This window comes from Alexandromys fortis, unplaced genomic scaffold (genome assembly GCF_014885135.2).
Source record: "Alexandromys fortis isolate MF-2015 unplaced genomic scaffold, M_Fortis_MF-2015_v1.1 scaffold_54, whole genome shotgun sequence".
Classification (NCBI taxonomy): Eukaryota; Metazoa; Chordata; class Mammalia; order Rodentia; family Cricetidae; genus Alexandromys; species Alexandromys fortis.
The window spans coordinates 6,721,889-6,741,309 of record NW_026067958.1 but is presented as its reverse complement, the minus strand read 5'-3'; the positions used below and the strand labels follow the sequence as shown (position 1 = coordinate 6,741,309).

The 19,421-nt window shown below is 38.9% G+C and overlaps 1 protein-coding gene across 20 annotated transcripts in view; it reads left to right on the top strand.

Moving 5' to 3' along the window:
* Crem (cAMP responsive element modulator) overlaps nucleotides 1-19,421 on the top strand; it is a 78,626-nt gene that overhangs the window by 47,304 nt on the left and 11,901 nt on the right. For 7 of the 20 annotated variants that reach the window (XM_050152568.1, XM_050152566.1, XM_050152564.1 and 4 more), the window contains 2 exons: nucleotides 2,358-2,452; nucleotides 2,589-2,731. The exons of 2 other annotated variants lie outside the window; for them this stretch is intronic. In XM_050152568.1, coding sequence (XP_050008525.1) covers nucleotides 2,358-2,452; nucleotides 2,589-2,731 — 238 coding nt within the window. Of the gene's footprint in view, nucleotides 1-2,357; nucleotides 2,453-2,588; nucleotides 2,732-10,913; nucleotides 11,103-15,952; nucleotides 16,905-17,447; nucleotides 17,688-19,421 lie in introns of those variants that run through there. 11 more of the 20 variants (XM_050152561.1, XM_050152558.1, XM_050152559.1 and 8 more) reach the window with 7 other exon arrangements.

The window sequence follows — 19,421 nt, the reverse complement described above, 5'->3', positions numbered from 1 at the left end:
AGAATGCCGTGACAACCACAGTACAATGATACGATAAATACGCATACTTCCTAAGCTTGTTGTCTTTTCAAGCCTGTCTATTCTTTGTTCTCAGGGGTGTAAAATAATTCTATCATTGTTTTTAATTTTGTGACCTTTGATTCCAAGAATTTGTAATTTCTGATGCAAATTATAAAGTAAGAACACTTTCCCTTGTTACTCCTTACATTATGGTTTATTGGAAGTACAAGTTTTACCTGGCTGGTATTCGAAGGCAGCATTGCCTTATATTCTGACACTTCATTATTGCTGTTGTTTTTAGTGAATGAAATCACTTGTCTTTGTAGAGATAAATGCTCGTAGATCTTACCTTTGAATTTCTGTGTTTTAAGTGTCAATCATTCTGCCGGAACTTTAATATTTTTAATGTTTTTATTATTGTATATTAGTTACGTGAATAGTGGTTTCATTCATTATGATACTTCATAATGTATTTTGTTCATATTCATGTCAACTTTTCTATTTCTCTTTTTTTCTGTTTTTTTTTTTTTTTTTTTTTTTTTTTTTTTTTTNTTTTTTTTTGAGACAGGGTTTCTCTGTGTAGCCCTCTGTAGATCAGGCTGGCCTCAAACTCACAGACATCTACCTGCCTCTGCCTCCCGAATGTTGAGATTAAAGGCGTGTGCCATGAGTCGTCTAATCTTTTCTAAACTGGATAAAATAATGGCCACTACTGCACATGAGGGAAGTGCAGTAGTTTCGGACAGCTATGGGAAATTTATTGCCAGTGTAAGATACATGATACATCACCATATAGGGCAACGTTTTTCCTCAATAAGTTATGTTCTTTGCGTGTGTGTTTTTGTGTATTGTATCCATGACCAGAAGTGTCTTATTTGTGGATGAATATATATATATATATGTAAGTGTATACACAATACATACCTGTATATATGCATTGAAGACTATATATGCCTTCTATTAAAATCAGAAATGAATTTTTAATATATTTTTACTTGGTAAGCAATTTTTATCAATTTGCTCTGAACAACATTTTGTTTTGAAGTATATTATATATATATAGTGGCTTGACTAGATGGATAATTAAAATATATATTACTTTATGTCATTTTTTTCATTCTGGAAATACGAAATCTGCTAATTCTACACAAACTTGGAATTTTCAAGAGAAAAATATACCAATACTCTTCTTCCTCCTTTTTCTAGAGAAGATTTTTGAAGCTCAAACTGGCTTCAAATTCATTGTCTCTAAGGATGACCTTGAATTTCATATGCTCCTGTTTCTACCTTCAAATACTGGGTTTATGGTCATACACCACCACACCAGGTTTTATGTGGTGTTGGGGTTCAAACACATGGCTTCATGCATAATGGAAGCACTCTACACTAAGCCACGTTCCCCCCAGACCCGCACTGTTCTTAACTGTATTCACCATGTTGTAGAGCAGGAACTACATGGTCTTGCCTTTGTTCTTGATATTTTTAGTTTTTCTGCACATCACATTCTCATGTAATCCTAACAGGAAGTTTCATAAACTCATCTCTCCTAAACCGTAGACTTAAGAGACTAATAAATTGACAGAAGACATGTTTAGAGATTCATTATTTTAGTTTTCTCATTTTCTTTAATTGTTATATCATTGTATTGTTGCCTGGCTTAAAAATGAAACCATGCTGAAATCTCTGATGCTTTTATTTTATCTGTCTGTCTGTCTGTCTCGCACCAGCCATCAGCCTGTTTTATGTGGGTGTCTCCTTGGAGGCCAGAGGACAACCAGTGGACGTTTGTTCTCTCTGTGGGTCTTGGGGCTGAACTCAGGTTGTCAGGCTTAGAAGCAAGTGCTTTTATTCACTGAGCCCATCTTACTGGCCCTTTAAATAGAAGTTTATTTTGACTTCAGAATCTTTAACCTCTAACATAATCTTCATAATATAAATGCTTCTCTTCATAAGCCCAGTTTACTACATAAGTATTCACTCTTCTTTGGGCCTACCTAATCGCTGACTTTTATATTCAGCTTACACCAGTGGTAATGTGAAGAAAACACTAAATTGGGTAGTTTTTCCACCTCTGTTATGGTCTCACTCAGTGTTTTCTGGACTTACAAAAACAATTCAGGTTTGGAGTTTTGGGTCTGAAGTGTTTGATGTTTTCCCTTTCCTGTGAACCCTCACTTGGTATGCCAGATATTCTTTCCATTGAATTGATGTAGTATTTACAATCTGTACCATTCTTTGCTTTCCTTTTCACACAAACACTAAGCTGAATTCTACCAGCAGACTCTTAATCACCATTTTTTGAATAAGGATGAAGATCATATATTTTATGATGGGTTTCAGAAAATCTTGTATTATAGGTAGCAACAATTGCAGAGACAGATGATTCTGCAGATTCAGAAGTAATCGATTCTCATAAACGTAGAGAAATTCTTTCACGAAGACCCTCATATAGGTGAGTTAACTAACTTTCCTCCTGCAATGTTTTTACCCCAGTAGATATAATAATTATAGAGAAAAACAACTATTATTTATAGCTTTCCTGTTTCTTTTTATATCCTAATTGCTTATATTGTTAAATTATATTTTAGAAAAATACTGAATGAACTTTCCTCTGATGTGCCTGGTATTCCCAAGATTGAAGAAGAAAAATCAGAGGAAGAAGGAACACCACCTGACATTGCTACCATGGCAGTACCAACTAGCATATATCAGACTAGCACGGGGCAATACAGTATGTATGCTATGATTCCATAGACACAGTGCTAGCTTTAAGTCTTCCCTAGTCACAGTGAAGCAGCGTGGGCTTGGGCATCTGAATGCTTTATTAACAACTGTGTGCCATAGAATAAAAAGTACACGTGAAAGCGAAAGCAGTAAGATGTTTGTACTGGCAGCTGAAAAGTAAAAGTCTTTGTTGCTAGATATGAAAGATAAATGGTTAAAAGTTAAAGGGATGGTTTTCTATTTACATGTTTATATTCATCTCAAGTAAAAGTTTTAAAGTTCCTGTTTTTGTTGTCTTCATGTTATAAATGTCTGTATTTCATTGTTGTTGGCTTTTGTTGCCAATAGCTTACTACAGTTTATCGGAAAGAGGTAAATATGTTTTCTAAATTGTGTTTCAAATGTAATTTTGTTTTCATTACTCTGTTAATTTGTGCTGCAGTTTTTCTAAAAGTACAAAAAAGATTTAACTCTCAAACTATAGCAGTTGGGTAGATCATTTTATTTGGACTTTACTTACTGGAAGCTCTAATAAACAGATATATTGGCATTTAGTCTTGTGCATTTTAATGGATTATTACTTCTGTGCTTTTTGTTCTAACTAAAGCACTAATTATTTTCCCATGTCAAAGGACAATTGATAAACAAATTTGATAATGAACTGTGGGACCTAGAAAACAAAGTAAAGGAAAAGAAAGGAAGGCAGGGGAGCTGCTGCTTGGATACTTGGGGATGTGTGATGTTAAATACTGCGTCAAAATGTAAAGACTTCACATTTTCAGTTTTTCCTTTTAAAAAGTACTAATACCCCCAAAGCTTCAAGGCTTGGCTATTAAAACATGTTATTATCTTCTTTTGTGTATGGAAAGCTCTTATGAAACTGTTAGGGTTTGTTGTTGTTTGTTTCTTAGAATTTCTCCTGTGTTGATAGTTGTTTGCTATATTAAATTAAATCCCTTTGGTAGTTTTTGGTAGATTCCATCATGACACCTGTCCGAGATGGGTGTTGCACATGTTCAAAATGATTGTTAAGACAATTCCTATGACCTTTTGTTTCCATCTTTGTTTCTTTGGTCCACTGGGATGGTGTAGTGAATGTTTCAGGACTGAAAACCAGAGCTTGTCAGCTTTTGTGCCTCTGTACGACAATTCCAGCTTCCAGGAGGGCAGAGCTCCTTAGCTCTTGGTCCCTGGACAGCTGGACAGGCCTAGGAGGCTAGAACCTCCTGAGACCCAGCCTTGAGCAACTTTGCCCATTTTCCTAGTGGGCTGTTCACAGGGAAAGGTTGGTAATCATTGCTGAAAGAATGTTAAGACTTCTTAAAGTTTTAGGGATGAGCTAAGAGGCTGTAATCTTGGCATTTCTCGGGCAAAGCCTGATACTACATAGGACTTATCATGACAGCAGTGATCTAGCTACAGAGAGTAGGGAAGTTGATGCTGTGGGTTAATTTCCTTAGATCATCACTACAAAATGTGACATAGTGAAATGAAAACTAAAATAATGTTGACGCTCGAGAGAATGTGCTGAAGGATGCTGGCGATGGCATTAGTTCTCTCAGTGATCCGGTCGAGAGGCACCTCAGATTTTAGTCTTTGAGGTGGGAATAAGTTCAGTGGTCAAACCATGGGGCTTGTGTGAAGACAAAAGAAAAGAATAGGTCAGACTGGGGAGAAAAAGATGAGCAAACGCTGGGATGAGACAAAGAAGTGTAGATTAGCTGGAGAATCTCCATGCTCGTTAAACCCTCCCTGAAGGAGCTTCTGAGCCATGACTCCTAGCTCCTGGCACCAGCTTCCACACGGGGCATGTAAGCTCGCTGTTTGTAAGATGCAGGGCTGGGGGATGAATCAGGAGGTCCAGGGAAAACTAGACGGCTACTTGGTTTGTTTGTTTGTCCCACAAGAATAATTTCTATACGTCAGTTATACCTTTATATACATATAAAATCCATTGTAATTAATCATATTTCTTAGTAAGTAAAACTGCATGAGTTTTGATGTTTTTATGTTATATATAAATATTTAAGAATATAAATAGTTAGTATTTTTTGGCTTCTGGAATAGTTTGACTAGAATTTCTGAATATTTTTCTATGCATTGTTTTGAATCACCTTCATAATCTTAACTGTGATGTGAGTACTCAAACTGAGGAAATAAAAATATATTTACTTAATTTCTCCCATGTATAAATAGTTACATTAAAATTATTCTGTATATCCATGTATATGTCTGCACATGTGTATGCAGGTACACTTGCCTACACATGCAAGTATAAACACTAGAGGCTGACATGGGGTGTCTTCTTGTGCAGCCTCTTCACCTTTTGTTTTGAGTCAAGCTCTCATCTGGGACTCACCATTTTGTCAGAACTTTCTGACCAGTGAGCCCCTGGAACTCACTCATCTCAGTGACTGTTGAGGTGACGGATGTGCAGCACCGCGCCCAGCTTTCCCACGAGTGCTGGGAACTCAGGGCCGCTGTCTGCACAGCAAGTGCTTTTCCCACTGAGCTATCTCCCTAGCCCAAAACCATATTTTTAATAGTTGAAAGATCTTTGTTAGAAATTGGTCTTATTGTTTTAGTTTCTTTTCCTGTTCTTGTTTTTCTCGTAGTCCTAGGGATCCCTCTCGGACCTTATACATCTTAGACAAGTGCTCTATCACTGAGCTGCATTCTTAGCTTTTGTTTACTGTTTATCCCCCAAATAATTATTTTCACTAGGAACGGGAAAATAGGCAGACTTTAGAAATAGAACTTAAAAATTTTAAACTTTAAACAGGGAAAGATTTATTGTTTCAGCACCAAATAAATAGCTACCCCTGCAGAGACTCTGCCAGGAATACAGATCCTGGTCTAATGGAGGAAGCCAGGGGTATGGTGTGTGTGTGAGGCCTGGGCTCTGCTCTCCAGCACAAGGTCAATTGGTTTGGAAAAGCTGTTCTGCCTCAGGGGAAAATCCTGAGATAAGATGGCACTGGAGAAAATGTTAGCAAAAAATGTTACTTGCTGCATAGAACATTTAAAATATACAGTGAATTCATAAAAACAAAAGTGAAAAGAAAATTAAATGTCTTAAATTTAATTGGAATTTAAAAAATATTTATTTTATATGTATGGGTGGTTTTGCATGAATGTATGTCTGTTCACCATGTGTATCCCTGGTGACCGAGAAGGCCAGAAGAGAGCATCAGGTCCTCTGGGACTAGAGTTTCAGACAGTTATGAGTTGCCATGTGGATGCTAAGAGTCAAACCTGGGTCTTCCGTAAGAGGACCCACGTGCTCTTAACCACTGAGCCATCTCTCCACCCCCAAATTATTGTTTTAATGCATTTTCTTCTCTGGGAAAAATTAAACCCATACTCCGGTACACCGAACGCTTCCTTTCCCAGCGAAAGGCTTTTCCAAGACTTCACACTATTCTTTCTAGATGTCCCATGTTTTCTCTTCTACTATATTTTACTAACAACCTATGACTCATCTTTTCTGGATATGCAAGGTAAGTGGGTCAAACCAAAATCCACCTAAAAGACAAGTATGTATATTTTGAACTGCTTAAAGAATCCAGAATTAAAATGTTTATTAGCTTATATTAATTATATTTAATATTGAGTAATTATATATAATGATGAGTTTTATTATGACATTTTGTACATGTACTACTTATATATCCCAAGAATTCGGAACCTTAGGATGCTCATATGAATTAACCCTTTTCTTATAAAGGCAATTGGTTTGCACATTCTAAAGAAACTCTACTTGTATATTCTTAGCTGTGACATTGCTTACATCCTCCCAAGTTACTTTCAAAATGATTTATGTAGCTAATGTCATGTATGTATGTGTTTTTGATCTTTGTGTTGCTCTTCTCATGGTAACTGATTTATATTTTCTTGTTACCCTGGCTTTTAAGACACACAATCTATTGTCTCTCTCCTTATTTCCTCTTCTTCTGCACCCATACCCAGTTCCAGCACTGAGCATCAAACCAAGGCCTTATGCTTCAGGCATTCTTCTCCACCACTAGCCCACTCCTGCTATCCATGCCGGATGTGGGGCAAGCCTTTAATCCCAGCACTCGGAGGCAGAAATAGGTGGATCTCCCTTCCCCTCCCCCTCCCTTCCCCTCCCTTTCCCCTCCCTTCCCTTCCCCTCCCTTCCTCCTCCCTCCCTTCCTTCCTTTTTTGGCAGTGGAGCTAGGCATGGTGGGTGACACAGCATAAGCATGCCTTGAATCCCAGCACTTAAGAAGCAGAGATGTTTGTGGATCTCTGAGTTTGAGGCCAGCCTGACCTATATAGTTTCAGGACAGTCAGAGCTACACAGAAAAATACTGTATCAAAACAAAAACCCAAACAAATCAAAGAAAAAATTAATGTTGTGAGATTTCGGTTTTGATTCTTCCAATTACAGCTTGAAATTAAAGTAGTTTTGAATTACATCTACTTAAATATTTACATGCTTATGCATTTGAATTGCTTATGCACAAGTTTAGAATAAAAAGATACATGAATCAAGTGAAGAGCTCAGATTTTATTTTAAGTTGAGTGAATTCTGATGATTTGCTCAGAAACTTTTCCAATTGTTTACATTTTTTTCCTTTTGAGACAGAGTCTCACTCACTATGTAGCTCTAGTTGGAACTCAATATGTAAACCAGGCTGGCCTAATAGAGGTCTGCCTGATTCTCTGCTTCCCAAGTGCACTACCATGCTTGGCCAGATTTCCACTCTTTAAATTCATCTTTTCTGTCTTTATCAATTATATAGGACTGAAAATTTGCTTTTTGGGCTTTGGGATATACAACTCCATTGGTAGAGTGCTTGCCAACTGTGCATGATGTGGAGATGTTATATCTCCAGTATGGCCTGGAACTACAAGCAGCTGTGTATTCCACTGATCTGAGCACTTGAGAAGTGGAGGCAGGAGGCTCAGAAATCCAAGGTCATCATCAGCTGCTTATTAAGTTCAAGGCCAGGCTGAGACATGAGACCTTCTTCATCTCATAAATAATGTTATTTCTCCTTTAATAATAATAATCTCTGTCATAGAAAGTAGTGCTAATAAGCAATGGAAGTAACAGATTTCTGTCATAGTTTGGTGTCCCAGAAATGTTTGGGGTTTATTTATTTGGACAAGCAGATAAGTTTTATCATCCTATCTGGTATTGCCCATGGTGTGTGGTGAATTGTGGGAAACCAGACCGGGGTTAATAATAAAGCTAAATCTCTGACTACACGAGAATGCATATTAAAGATATTTGTATGACCATCTAAAATGAACTTGTAGATACATAGTAAGTAAATAAGTTGTATTTCATCTGGACAAACAGGCTTCGTTTTGTTCTGGTGATACAAGTCTTGAGCCTCACCTTGGGAGTGCTGACAGCACAGCAGGGCGGTCCGACTGTTTTAATTAATTAATTTAATTGTGTTCCACGGTCAGCCGCAGGTGCTGGGTGGCCTTGTATTATGGGTTATAGCAAAAAAAATGTTTATGTGGTTAGTAATTAAAACAGTAATAGCTTATCCTATTCCTTTACTACTGTGAACTGAGAGCATAGTACCAAGTTGAGTCAGCTAAAAATGAAAATGTAGAGTTCAGATGATTATAATGTCAATTTTAATTAAATTTAACAAAACTTTAAAATGTTATTAAGGATATAATAATATAATGTTATTAAGGATATAATAAGAAAATAAGTATGGTCTAAATTTAGAAGACACTTTTTCATTTGCTTGAATCTCAGTCCACATTCATGAACCAGTATGTACTATACTTTTTTAACAGATATGTATATGTAAGAGAAAGAATTCTTATGCCTTTGTTGTATGAGTTACTTCAGGAAAACATTAAAAGGCTAGATCTGTGTTGGAGACATGATGCCTCTGGGAATACGTACAGCTTTTTCAAAGAACTGGACTCAGCTTCTAGCCCCCATCTTGGTCAGCTTACACTGCCTGTAGCTCTACCTTCAGCCAATCTGACACCTTCATCTGGCACCTGAGGGAACACACACACACACACACATACACACACACACACAATAAAATAAAAAACGTAAAAGGCTGGGTTCTCAGAGTAAAATGACTGGGAGATAGAAAGGTATTTTATTTTCATGATTGCTAGTCCATTCCATTGTTGAGAATACTCCAGATGTGCGCAGCCCCCATAGTGACGCAGAAGGGGAATAGGCAGGGGAAATGGATGGTAGAAAGAGTTCTTCACAGCTGACAGTTAGTGTGTGCCTATAATCCCAGCACGGGGGAGACAGAGGCAAGGGGATCAAGAGTTCAAGGTCATTTTCTCGTTCTAGGGAGCATACTGCATGAGACCCCACCTCAAAACTCAAGACAACAAATATTTGCTGAAAGCTTTCTGTAATAGCTTTGCTATTTCAGCACAGGGTCTCATTGTAGTTTAGACCAGCCTGGAGTTCATGGCAATCTTGCTGTGTCTCCCAGAATGCTAGGATTACAGGCACATGCCAGCATGCCGAGTTGGTAAGTTTTGTTGGTTGGTTGTTTTAAAGGCTAGAATAAAATATATATTTAAATTTATTCAGACATATTTTATTTTTCATGCTTTTTAATCTTGATTGATACTTATTGAAAGTAAGTTATTCTTCTATCTTTAGATATTTTAGCTCCTTAGAAGTTTCTGCTTAAATCTGTTACTACAGATGGCCCATTTCCAGGATCTCTGGAACATTAAACTTTAATCTGCAACAGTAGATTCCCTTTTTGGATGGAAAGAGCCTCTTATCATTTAATAATGCCAAAATCAGCAGCCCTGTCGGTATAAAATATGAATGACTAATGAAAGAGATTTATCGCTGGAAATGTTTCTGCCATGGCAGTTTGTGTGCTGTGGGGGGTGGGTGTAGTGTTTTCAGTTTTATTTATAAAATTATATATTTCAATTTTAATTATATTTTGGTTTTACCAGAAAATAAAATCCAAACAGACCCTTAATATTATAATCTGTTCATATTATGAAAACAAAATTTATGAGAAAAATTACTTTAAAAAATACTAAAAAGGAAGAAAGTAAGGGGAAAAAGGCCAAAAGTAATTCGGTACTTACTTTAGGATTCTAATAACTGCTCCAAAACCCTGATATTGTAATGTTGAAAAATTAAGAAAAAGAGAAAATTCAGTTTCTGTGATTGGAGTTTGAGACCTTCATTAAGTGAAACTTTGACTGAGAGTTACTCCCTTCGCCCCTCCCACCCTCCGTTTCTGTGAGAGCTTGAGATTGTATCCGCCCGGTTCCTGATCTGAGCATGCACTCCGCACTGAACTTCAGACATCTCAACTCTTAAAACTGCCTTTCGTCTAACAATAGATCAGAAATGTAGTTAGGTGATGTAAAGTACAGACTTAATATAATTGCAGTGCCCGATGGAAGTGTTACTGACCACTTTCAAATTCTCAGAATGTTGTTTATAACTAAAATATGAAAGAATTTGTAATACTTGGAAGCTGGATTTTGCGTTTGCATGAACTGTTCTTCTGGAGGCCGACATTAGATTCCCAGCACCTGCACGGCATCTCACAATTATGTAACTCCAGTTCCAGAGGCTCTAATGCCCCCTTCTGACCTCACAAACACCAGCAGTGCATGTGGTGCAAAACATCCATCTAGGCAGTGCATCCACACACATTAAAACATACATACAAAACATCCATGTAGGCAGTGCTCCACACACATTAAAACATACATACAAAACATCCATGTAGACAGTGCTCCACACACATTAAAACATACATACAAAACATCCATGTAGACAGTGCTCCACACATTAAAACATACATACAAAACATCCATGTAGACAGTGCTCCACACACATTAAAACATACATACAAAACATCCATGTAGACAGTGCATCCACACACATTAAAACATAATTGAGTGAGATAGATACCTAGAAGGAAACTTTGTAGACTCTAGGAATAATAAAAAGACCTAAATATAAAATACAGTCAACAGCAAAACCAAAATAAAATAATTCGTGTTCATAATCTTTTATAAAGTTCTCCCCACGACGAAGAAGCTAATAATATTCCTTACTAGTCCCACTTAGGAAAGTAACAGTGGAAGTAGTGGTAGTATGTAGAATATATTCTCCCAATATGGGATTCCAATAACTCAGAATTCTCTAATATTTCTTCTTTCTTTCTATTAAGTTGCTATAGCCCAAGGTGGAACAATCCAGATTTCTAACCCAGGAACTGATGGTGTTCAGGGACTCCAGGCATTAACAATGACAAATTCAGGAGCTCCTCCGCCAGGTGCTACAATTGTACAGTATGCAGCACAATCAGCCGATGGCACACAGCAGTTCTTTGTCCCAGGCAGCCAGGTTGTTGTTCAAGGTATATTTTATTAATATAATACATATAGAATACCTGTGGGTCGCTGTCTCTCGCCTTGTAGTGTCTGTGTGCAGTGTTGTGAAACAAGTGGTAATTTTTAGGAGGGATGGGAGACACACAAGTTCAAAGAAATATTTATACTAAAGAGAACTAAAGTGTGGTTTTCACTGACTCTGAAGAGGGTAGTTTCAGAGCAGCATGACAAATGAGGCGATGGAAGCAATGCGTTCTTAAAGTAAGTAAATGTCTTTCCTGTGGTGCCACATGCTGTACCTAGGGTGTTGTTACTTTTTAATTTTGCTGTGCCTGTGTGTGTGTGTGTGTGTGTGCGTGCGTGCGCGCAGTATTCATGCCGTTGCTTGTGTGTGGAGTGTGGAGGGTAGAGGACAGCTTTGTGGAGTCAGTTACTTCTCACAGCTTATGTGGGTTCTGGAGATCAGGCTCAGAATACCAGGTTCGTGCAGAAAAATCCTTTACTGACTGAGCCATCTCACTGACCTCCAATATGTTTCTATTAATTTTTATGTGGATATTTGAGTTTATAGCCAGTGATATCTTAAACTTGTTCTTTTTTCCTCCCTTATTTTTCCAAGATTAATTTTTACGTAACTCATTTAAAAACAAGTGCAGATGTTCATATCTTTTAGACTCTTCTTAGTATTTAAGGTCCTCATTCTAGGTCTTTGAACAAAGCCTGTAGTGAAGTCAAATAGGATGCAGCCTTAGCTTTTAGCATTGCCTGTGAGTTGAGTTAAAACTGGGTTATACATTATTTTAATTTCATTCAACTGTGCTTATAACTATAAAGCATGTATTTAATACAACTTAAAAATCGTGTTTTTATCCTTGTCTTTTGGTGGGTCGGTTTGTTTAGAATGCAGCACACTAACTTTAAGGAAAGTGTTAGCTGTTCTTTTGAGTGTCTTGGAAATACGGTCCAGCTGACCTAGAACTTGAAGATGTTCCCCTGCTTCCGCTTCCTGAGTGCTGAGATTACAGGCATGTGGCACTATGGCTGATTGACGAGCTCCTTTACTCTTATGTATTTGGAGAATGAATGCGGGGTATAATAAAAGTGTTTGGAGTCTGAAAGGCTGGAGAGATGGCTCCATGGTTAGGAGTGCTTGCTGCACAGTCGTGAGGACTGCAGTTTACATCCCAGCACTCACAAAATAAGTCAGCTGTGATGCATATGCCTGTAGCCATAGCTCCAGAGATGGTGGAGACAGGATTTCTGTGGTGTTCTGACTTCCAGCCTAGCTGAGAAAACAGGAACCCCACGCTCAGAGAGAGATCCTACCTCCCAGAGATCTGCAGTCAGAGGAGTTCAGCTGGCTGTCTTCTTGGCCACACGCACATATTCTCAACGAAGTCACAGAAACACATGCAAACCAACAAATGAGCCTATCCTTAAAAAAGGAAAGACTGAAGCTGGGTGGTAATCCCAGTACCTGGGAGGGGGAGGCAAAGGCAAGAGGCTTACTCTGAGTTTTTTGTTTGTTTTGTTTTTTGTTTTTCGAGACAGGGTTTCTCTGTGTAACAGCCCTGGCTGTTCTGGAACTAGCTCTGTACCTCGAATTCACAGAAATCTGCCTGCCTCTGCCTCCTGGGATTAAAGGTATGTTATGTCAGCCGGGCTACTCTGAGTTTTAAGCCCACTTAGACTACACGAGTTCCCAGTCAGCCAGGGTTCTATCATGACACCCTGCACCCTTCCCAAACCAAACCACAAAACAAAGATCGTCCCCCTAGAAGAATAAAGGTGGTATTTTATGGGTAAAAATAGTATTTACATACTAATGTTTTTCTTACCAGTCATTAAATTTTTCCTATGCTCCTGAACCTTGTTTGTCTAAACGAATAAAGAATAGTCCTTCATTCTCATGTCACCTTTTTTACATGGAAAAATATGCAAAATTGACACTATAAAATGTTTTGAGACTTTTTCATACTTTACCTAATATACATGTTAGTTTTATGCTTTGGGGGTTAAAAATCATTTTCTTCCACAAGTTTTAAACCTATTTTATTTTCTACCTTTCGTGTGGGGGCATACATGTATACACATCTGTGTCTGGCTAGGTTTCTGCCTCCTGACCACTGGGATTGTAGGCATGTACTCGGGCCTGGCTTTTATATGAGCGCTGGGGACCACAGCTTGTGTGGGAAGCACTTTACTGACTAAGCAACTTTCCAACCTCTCCTTGCTTCCTCGGTTTCTGTTGTTTCAAGCTAGAAATCCAGGAGGTACTCTTCACTCTCCCTGCCCTCTCTACCTATAGCTCCTTTAGAGAGTCTTCCACCTGCCCCTCTCTACCTATAGCTCCTTTGGAGAGTCTTCCACCTGCCCCTCTCTACCTATAGCTCCTTTGGAGAGTCTTCCACCCGCTGCTGTCCTACTGTCGTCATCCTCCTCAGGCAGCTGTCCCTGTGGTCTGGATTACCACAACAGAGCCTTCTTGGGGCTGATAGCTTTAGGACCACTTCAATACGCCTAGGGCAGAGGCTCTTTTCCTGGCTCATTATGGGGGAATTCAGATCCTTGTCATCACCTTCTAATGGTACTGGGAGCCATTAATACTTTTTTTTAAAAGTGAGATGTCATCTCCATGTCTGCTTTGGTAGCATACTCTTCTGCTTCTGCAGGTTAAGATGGTCTGCCCCCAAATTCCCCCTAAGCATTCCCTTAATCTATTCCAGTTGAGATAAAATACCATGGACTGGAATGCTTTCATAACGCACATTTGTATTTTTATGGTTCTGGGGACTGGGAAGCCTAAGAATAAGTGTCTCTGGAGTACCTGCTTCCTGATTCACACACAGCTGTCATCTGTCTCCTTACATGGTGGAAAAGACCAGGGGGCTCTCTGCTGCATCGCAGAAATGCTCGTCCCGACATAGGCGATGGCCTCTTGCTCCTTACCCATTCACAGCAGAGCTATGGGGGGAGTCTCCTCTGCCAGCAACCGATACTGCTTTATAGAACCATCTATCTTGCAGTTTCTGGAGCTTTCGGGAGACTTTTCTTTATTTGTGAGTCTTCTGGGCCTCATCTTCCTCCTAGAGGAAGGGAAGGGATGTTTTGAGAGTAGAACTACTCCCAGTACTCTTGCATTGGGGGTAGAATCTTAACATAGGAATGAGGGATTGCACTCTCATTGCCTTGTAGCATGGTGCCAGACTACTTGTTACGTGCTAGACAAAGTCAGACTCCATAGTGTAGCCTACTACTTCCTCTTACATAGGCCTTGCCCCCTCACAGGCCTTCTCTTCATCCCCTCTGTTGACATGTAATCCTGTTTCTTTCATTTCCTCTGACAGGCCTTTTTCCTCTCTACAGCCTTCATATCTTCTTGTCCCAACAGGACCTGTCCCTTAGCTTCTGTATGTTACTCAGGTTTCATCTTACATAGCCCTTCCTCCAGGAAGACTTCCCTGACTTTCCTAGTCTGGCCTAGGCAACCCCACAGTTCCTGTTGCACCTCTTAGGCAATGGATGACCTGCACGGTGTCCTGACTCAATGGTAAGTTCTGTTTATGTTACAGCCTTTCGTATCTATGAGCAAGATCTCTGTCATGTGATAAATGTGTACATTTTCCAAATAGCAGTGCTGTGGTGGCTCATGCCTGTAATCCCAGCACTTGGGATTATCTATCTGAAGACCACAAAGGGAGGCCCTGGTCAAAAAAGGAGAGAAAAAAGAAAATAAAGGTCTCTGTCTCTAAAAATGTTGTTATATAGTCTGTTCAATAGTTTAGTGTAGGGGCTATATTAAACTTAATAATAGCAATAATCAACTTAGAAATGACCCATCTACCCTCCTTAAAAATGACTATTTTTGTGGGGGGGGCACACCACATACATGTCAGAGGACAGCTTGCAGGAATTAGTTCTCCCCTTCCACCCCTGGTGATTAAACTCTGGTTGTCAGCCTTGGTAGCACAAGCCTTTACGAAGTAAGTTAGATCATGGGCTAGTCTCCCAATTTTTCCAATAATATTTATTGACTGTCAGTGTGAAAGTTTAAGGAAATATTGAGATAAAAATAAATGTGAACTCTGAAATTGAATTAAGAATTATTAATATTATTTTAAACCCCAGAGCCTTAGGTATACCTGGGTGGGAAAGAGTCCCTGGTGAAGCCCTGTTGAGACTGGCGTTTGTGCTGATTCTCCAGGCCATCTTCTTTAATCATCAGTCACAATTCCAATCTCATTGCAAGAGCTCTAGAAAACCATTAGAAATATGGATGATCCGAGCCCCAGGACCACTCATAAACACATAAACATAAAGTCCTTGACTTTGGTGTAGTGAGCTTAATTGAAGAAAGTAAAAATACAGCATTCAAAAGAAATTATTGCATCAGATGTGGTGGCGCACACCTTTAATCCAGCACATAGGAGCAGAGGCAGGTGGATCTCTGAGTTCCAGGCTAGCCAGGGATACACAGTGATACCCTGTCTCGAAGAAAAGAAATTATTGACCATTTATGACATACATACACATCATTAATAGAAAGTCCGGGTAAGCTTTAATCATACAGAAATGATTTTCCCCAAAAGGTTTATTTTACTTTATATTTTTAAAAGTTTTTAAAGATTCATTTATTTTTATTTGCATTGGTGTTTTGCCTGTATGTATGTCTGTATGAGGGTGTCAGATCCCCTGGAGCTGGAGAACAGACAATTGTGAGATGCCATGTAGATGTTGAGAATTGAACCTGGGTTCTCTGCAAGAGCAACCAGTACTCTTAACTGCTGAGCAATCTTCTTTAGCCCCAGGAGAATGGATTTTTATAACCCTCTGGATAACACAAAAAAGAAGGTCTTGTGAAACAACATGTCATATTTTTATTTTTTTTGCTTGCTTTGCTTTCAGTAAAGATGAAAAAGTATTTCAGAACGTAGGCATGGTATACCTTAGAATAATTTGTGCCAGCTTTGTGTCTGACCTTGGTATTTTTAAAGTTTCAATAATGGTCTAGCTTTTTATTTACTGAAGTCTCACCAAGTGATCCAAACAAAATTTAAAAATTATGAATGGTAATTTTAGTTATGAATTTTAAAAATCACAAAACTTCAAGGTATTAAACTAAATCACAAAATTCTACTTTTATGGGTCAGCAAGTTCACATGAATCTGGCAGTTAAGGAAGATGTTGCACCCCACTTGCTGTGCTGGCATAGTGAGCTTCTCAGTTACCAGTCTTTACACACTGAGGGGAAAGGAGCACGGTCCAGGTCCCTCTGTGAATAGCTGAATTTTATGGTGTGGTGGCCAGCAGAAGTGGAACTGAGTGAAGGAGACTTCCAGCTTGGGAAGGGTAGAAGTGTCTGTGAAGCACAGTTTTTTTATATTGACTCACAGGTTTGTTGTTGTTGTTTTGTTGTTGGTGGTGTTTTGTTTTGTTTAGTCCCAGAAATGATTTCTTCTTTGAGTTCTGAGAAACAGATGGGGCTCATTTCTTCCTGTGTCAGCAGCTCCATGAGCTACAACCCATTTTATTTTTTGCCAGAGCCCATCTGAAAAGATTTTTTTTATGTAAAAAACGAGAAACAAGAGCTTTCAGATGGTTTATTACAGGAAGAATTTTTACAGGGCTTTGGTTTCAGTGAGCTGCTGTGTGACAAAGCAAATTGATGGCAGTGATAGGCTGGTGATGTCATTGTGATGTCAGTACTCCTACTTCTCTTACACATGCTTGCTAGTTTGGAACACTTTATTTTGAACTGTGCTACCTACGGCCAACAAGACCACTCTGTATGCAAAAACCCAACATGGCTGTAACTGGAGATGAAACTGGTAAGAACTCAAAGGAGGGTTTACATTAATTCTGCAGGTTTCCCCCCTTCTTATAAAATAGCGTTTAGGAGTTTTTAGGAACTTGGAGGTGTTTTAGAAAGTGTGGTTTCTTAGTTGCTTATGCATGTGAGGTTTCTTTCAATGTACGTCTGCACGTTCAGTCTGATTTGTTAAGCCATCATAGTGTGATTGTTTCTTTATACTGCGATTGTTTCTTTGCTCGGGGGCTTTTACTGCTCGGTTGAGGAACTCGGCAATCTGAGTCCCTCTCGCCCTGCTTTTCTCTTCCCCTTCGCACATTACTCTAGCCGTTCTGCCTCACCGAAATAAACTAATATTTTATCTGCAACCTGTTGCAAATATAATCTTACCACTTTAAAATATCCGATGTCCATGTTGTAAACATTTGAGATACTAGGTGCTAGCTAGCTCTACATCGGCTAGGAGAAAGCAGCGTGCTCTGAATGGACATTTTCCAGCCTGCTATTTTTTTCCTCCTGCCTTTAAAAAAAATGGTCCGTTCTTCAGCTAATTGAGTTCAAAGGGCTGACGTCATTACATTTCCTGGAATCGTGTTTCAGCGGGGAAGTGGAAAAGTTAAACTCCATGTGAGCTGCACATTGACGTCAGCTCTGAGTCATGTTGTGATTTAGTCAGTTCCTTTCTGCTTTGTCAAGCGCTGCGGACTGATCGCAAGTTTGTTAACTAGTTCACCACCGCCTCTGGCTGCGGGAGCGTCCTCAGACCGAAGAGCTTTTTTCTGACTTTAGCATTTTTCTTGTGGTAAGTATCTGCTTGAAGATGGGGAACACATTAGGACACTTGTAATGCTTACATGAGCGCAGCTCAAGGGTTGGCTGACAAGTTAAGTTGTAAAGTCGTGCCTTCTGAGAGGCTGTCCCTGCACCTGCCTGGTGACAAGTGGGCTATATTTAGGCCGAGATTTTGGTGCTTGCTAGATCTATAGGAACTTGGTATTCAGAGTGCCCTCTAGTGTCCAGTGGGGGACGTGCTTGCCTTTTATTGTTTTCTCAGCCTCTTCTGTTTACGCTTTGTAATCTGTTCACTTGGTTTTGCTTTCCTTAGTTAGAGATAAGTGATTTTGAAAGACTTGAGTTACCAGTGACCTTTGTATGGTTGCAACATTGTTTATTCAGTTGGATTCATTTGTAACCTAGTTTTGAATTTGCAGTTTGAGAATGAAGAGGATTATGTGGCCTCCTCACAATTTAGCTTGTTTAGAGTCAGTGGGTCTCGGCCCTCATCCTGGATTGAAAGACTTTTGCCTTGACCAAGAACAACTTGCACTGGATTGTTTATAAGATGTCTTTAAGGAGCTGTTGTTTTGTTAGACAGTACTTCTTGTGAAATCTATAGATGTGCTGTAGATTGCAGAGGCTTTGGAGTGATTGATGAGATAATCAGACATTATACAGAATCAATCTTAAAACCAAAGACATTTTTTGTGCATTGGTTTATTTTAGAAAAATTATTGATTGATTTCTTTCTTCTTTTAATATTTATTTATTTATTATGTATACAACATTCTGTCTGTGTGTATGCCTGCTGGCCAGAAGAGGGCACCAGATCCCATTACAGATGGTTGTGAGCCACCATGTGGTTGCTGGGAATTGAACTCAGGACCTTTGGAAGAGCAGGCAATGCTCTTAACCACTAAGCCATCTCTCCAGCCCCCCGATTGATTTCTTTCTTTTGACTAAACTTTAAATTTCTATTCACCACTAGACTTGTCAGAGCAGGAGGGAATATAGTAATGCAAAAACTTATTGAAATACTGGGTATATTTAAAGTGAATAATTAAGGAATGCCATTGCTTGTGATTACATATTTATATACATTTATGTTAATAGGATGAACATATCCTCTTTGAAGCATTTTATTCTTCTAGTTTGTTTTACCAGTACTAAAGCCACAGCTTCAAATTAAAAAATTTCAAGATACTGAAACTTAGAAATGTTGAACAATATAGATCATTTTCACAGACCTGACTTTAGTTTGGAAATGATTATTTTCATGAATTTGTCACTTCTCACAGGAATAGTGACATTTTAAAAAGTGCCATATTGAAAGAAATAAATGAAATTTCCATCCTTTATTATTAATGAGTGAGAACTGCACATGACTTAGGAACATTTTTAGCAGCGTAACAGAGGCTACACTAGGCCTCTGGATTCTTGGCTATGGGCTAGTCTGGGTTGTCAAGGCAAGGACATTTTTTAGATCAGTGCCTTGAAAATCTTTGCTCACAATCAGTGTTTTGTATCATGACGTGGCATGTTTTTCTTACTCTGGGTTTATATAAAACAGGTTTCCTACCTAACAGTAAACAAAGACACAGATTTCTTTAGCTTGTTAGCTTGTTCCATGGAATTGATTTTATGACCCCTGGTTTATAGTGTATGCCTGAGATTCAGACCTAAATCAGGCTTCTTATGTTAATGACTGTCCCAGAGAATACATTTGCAGCATCTCTAATAGGATCGTGGAATCCAACAC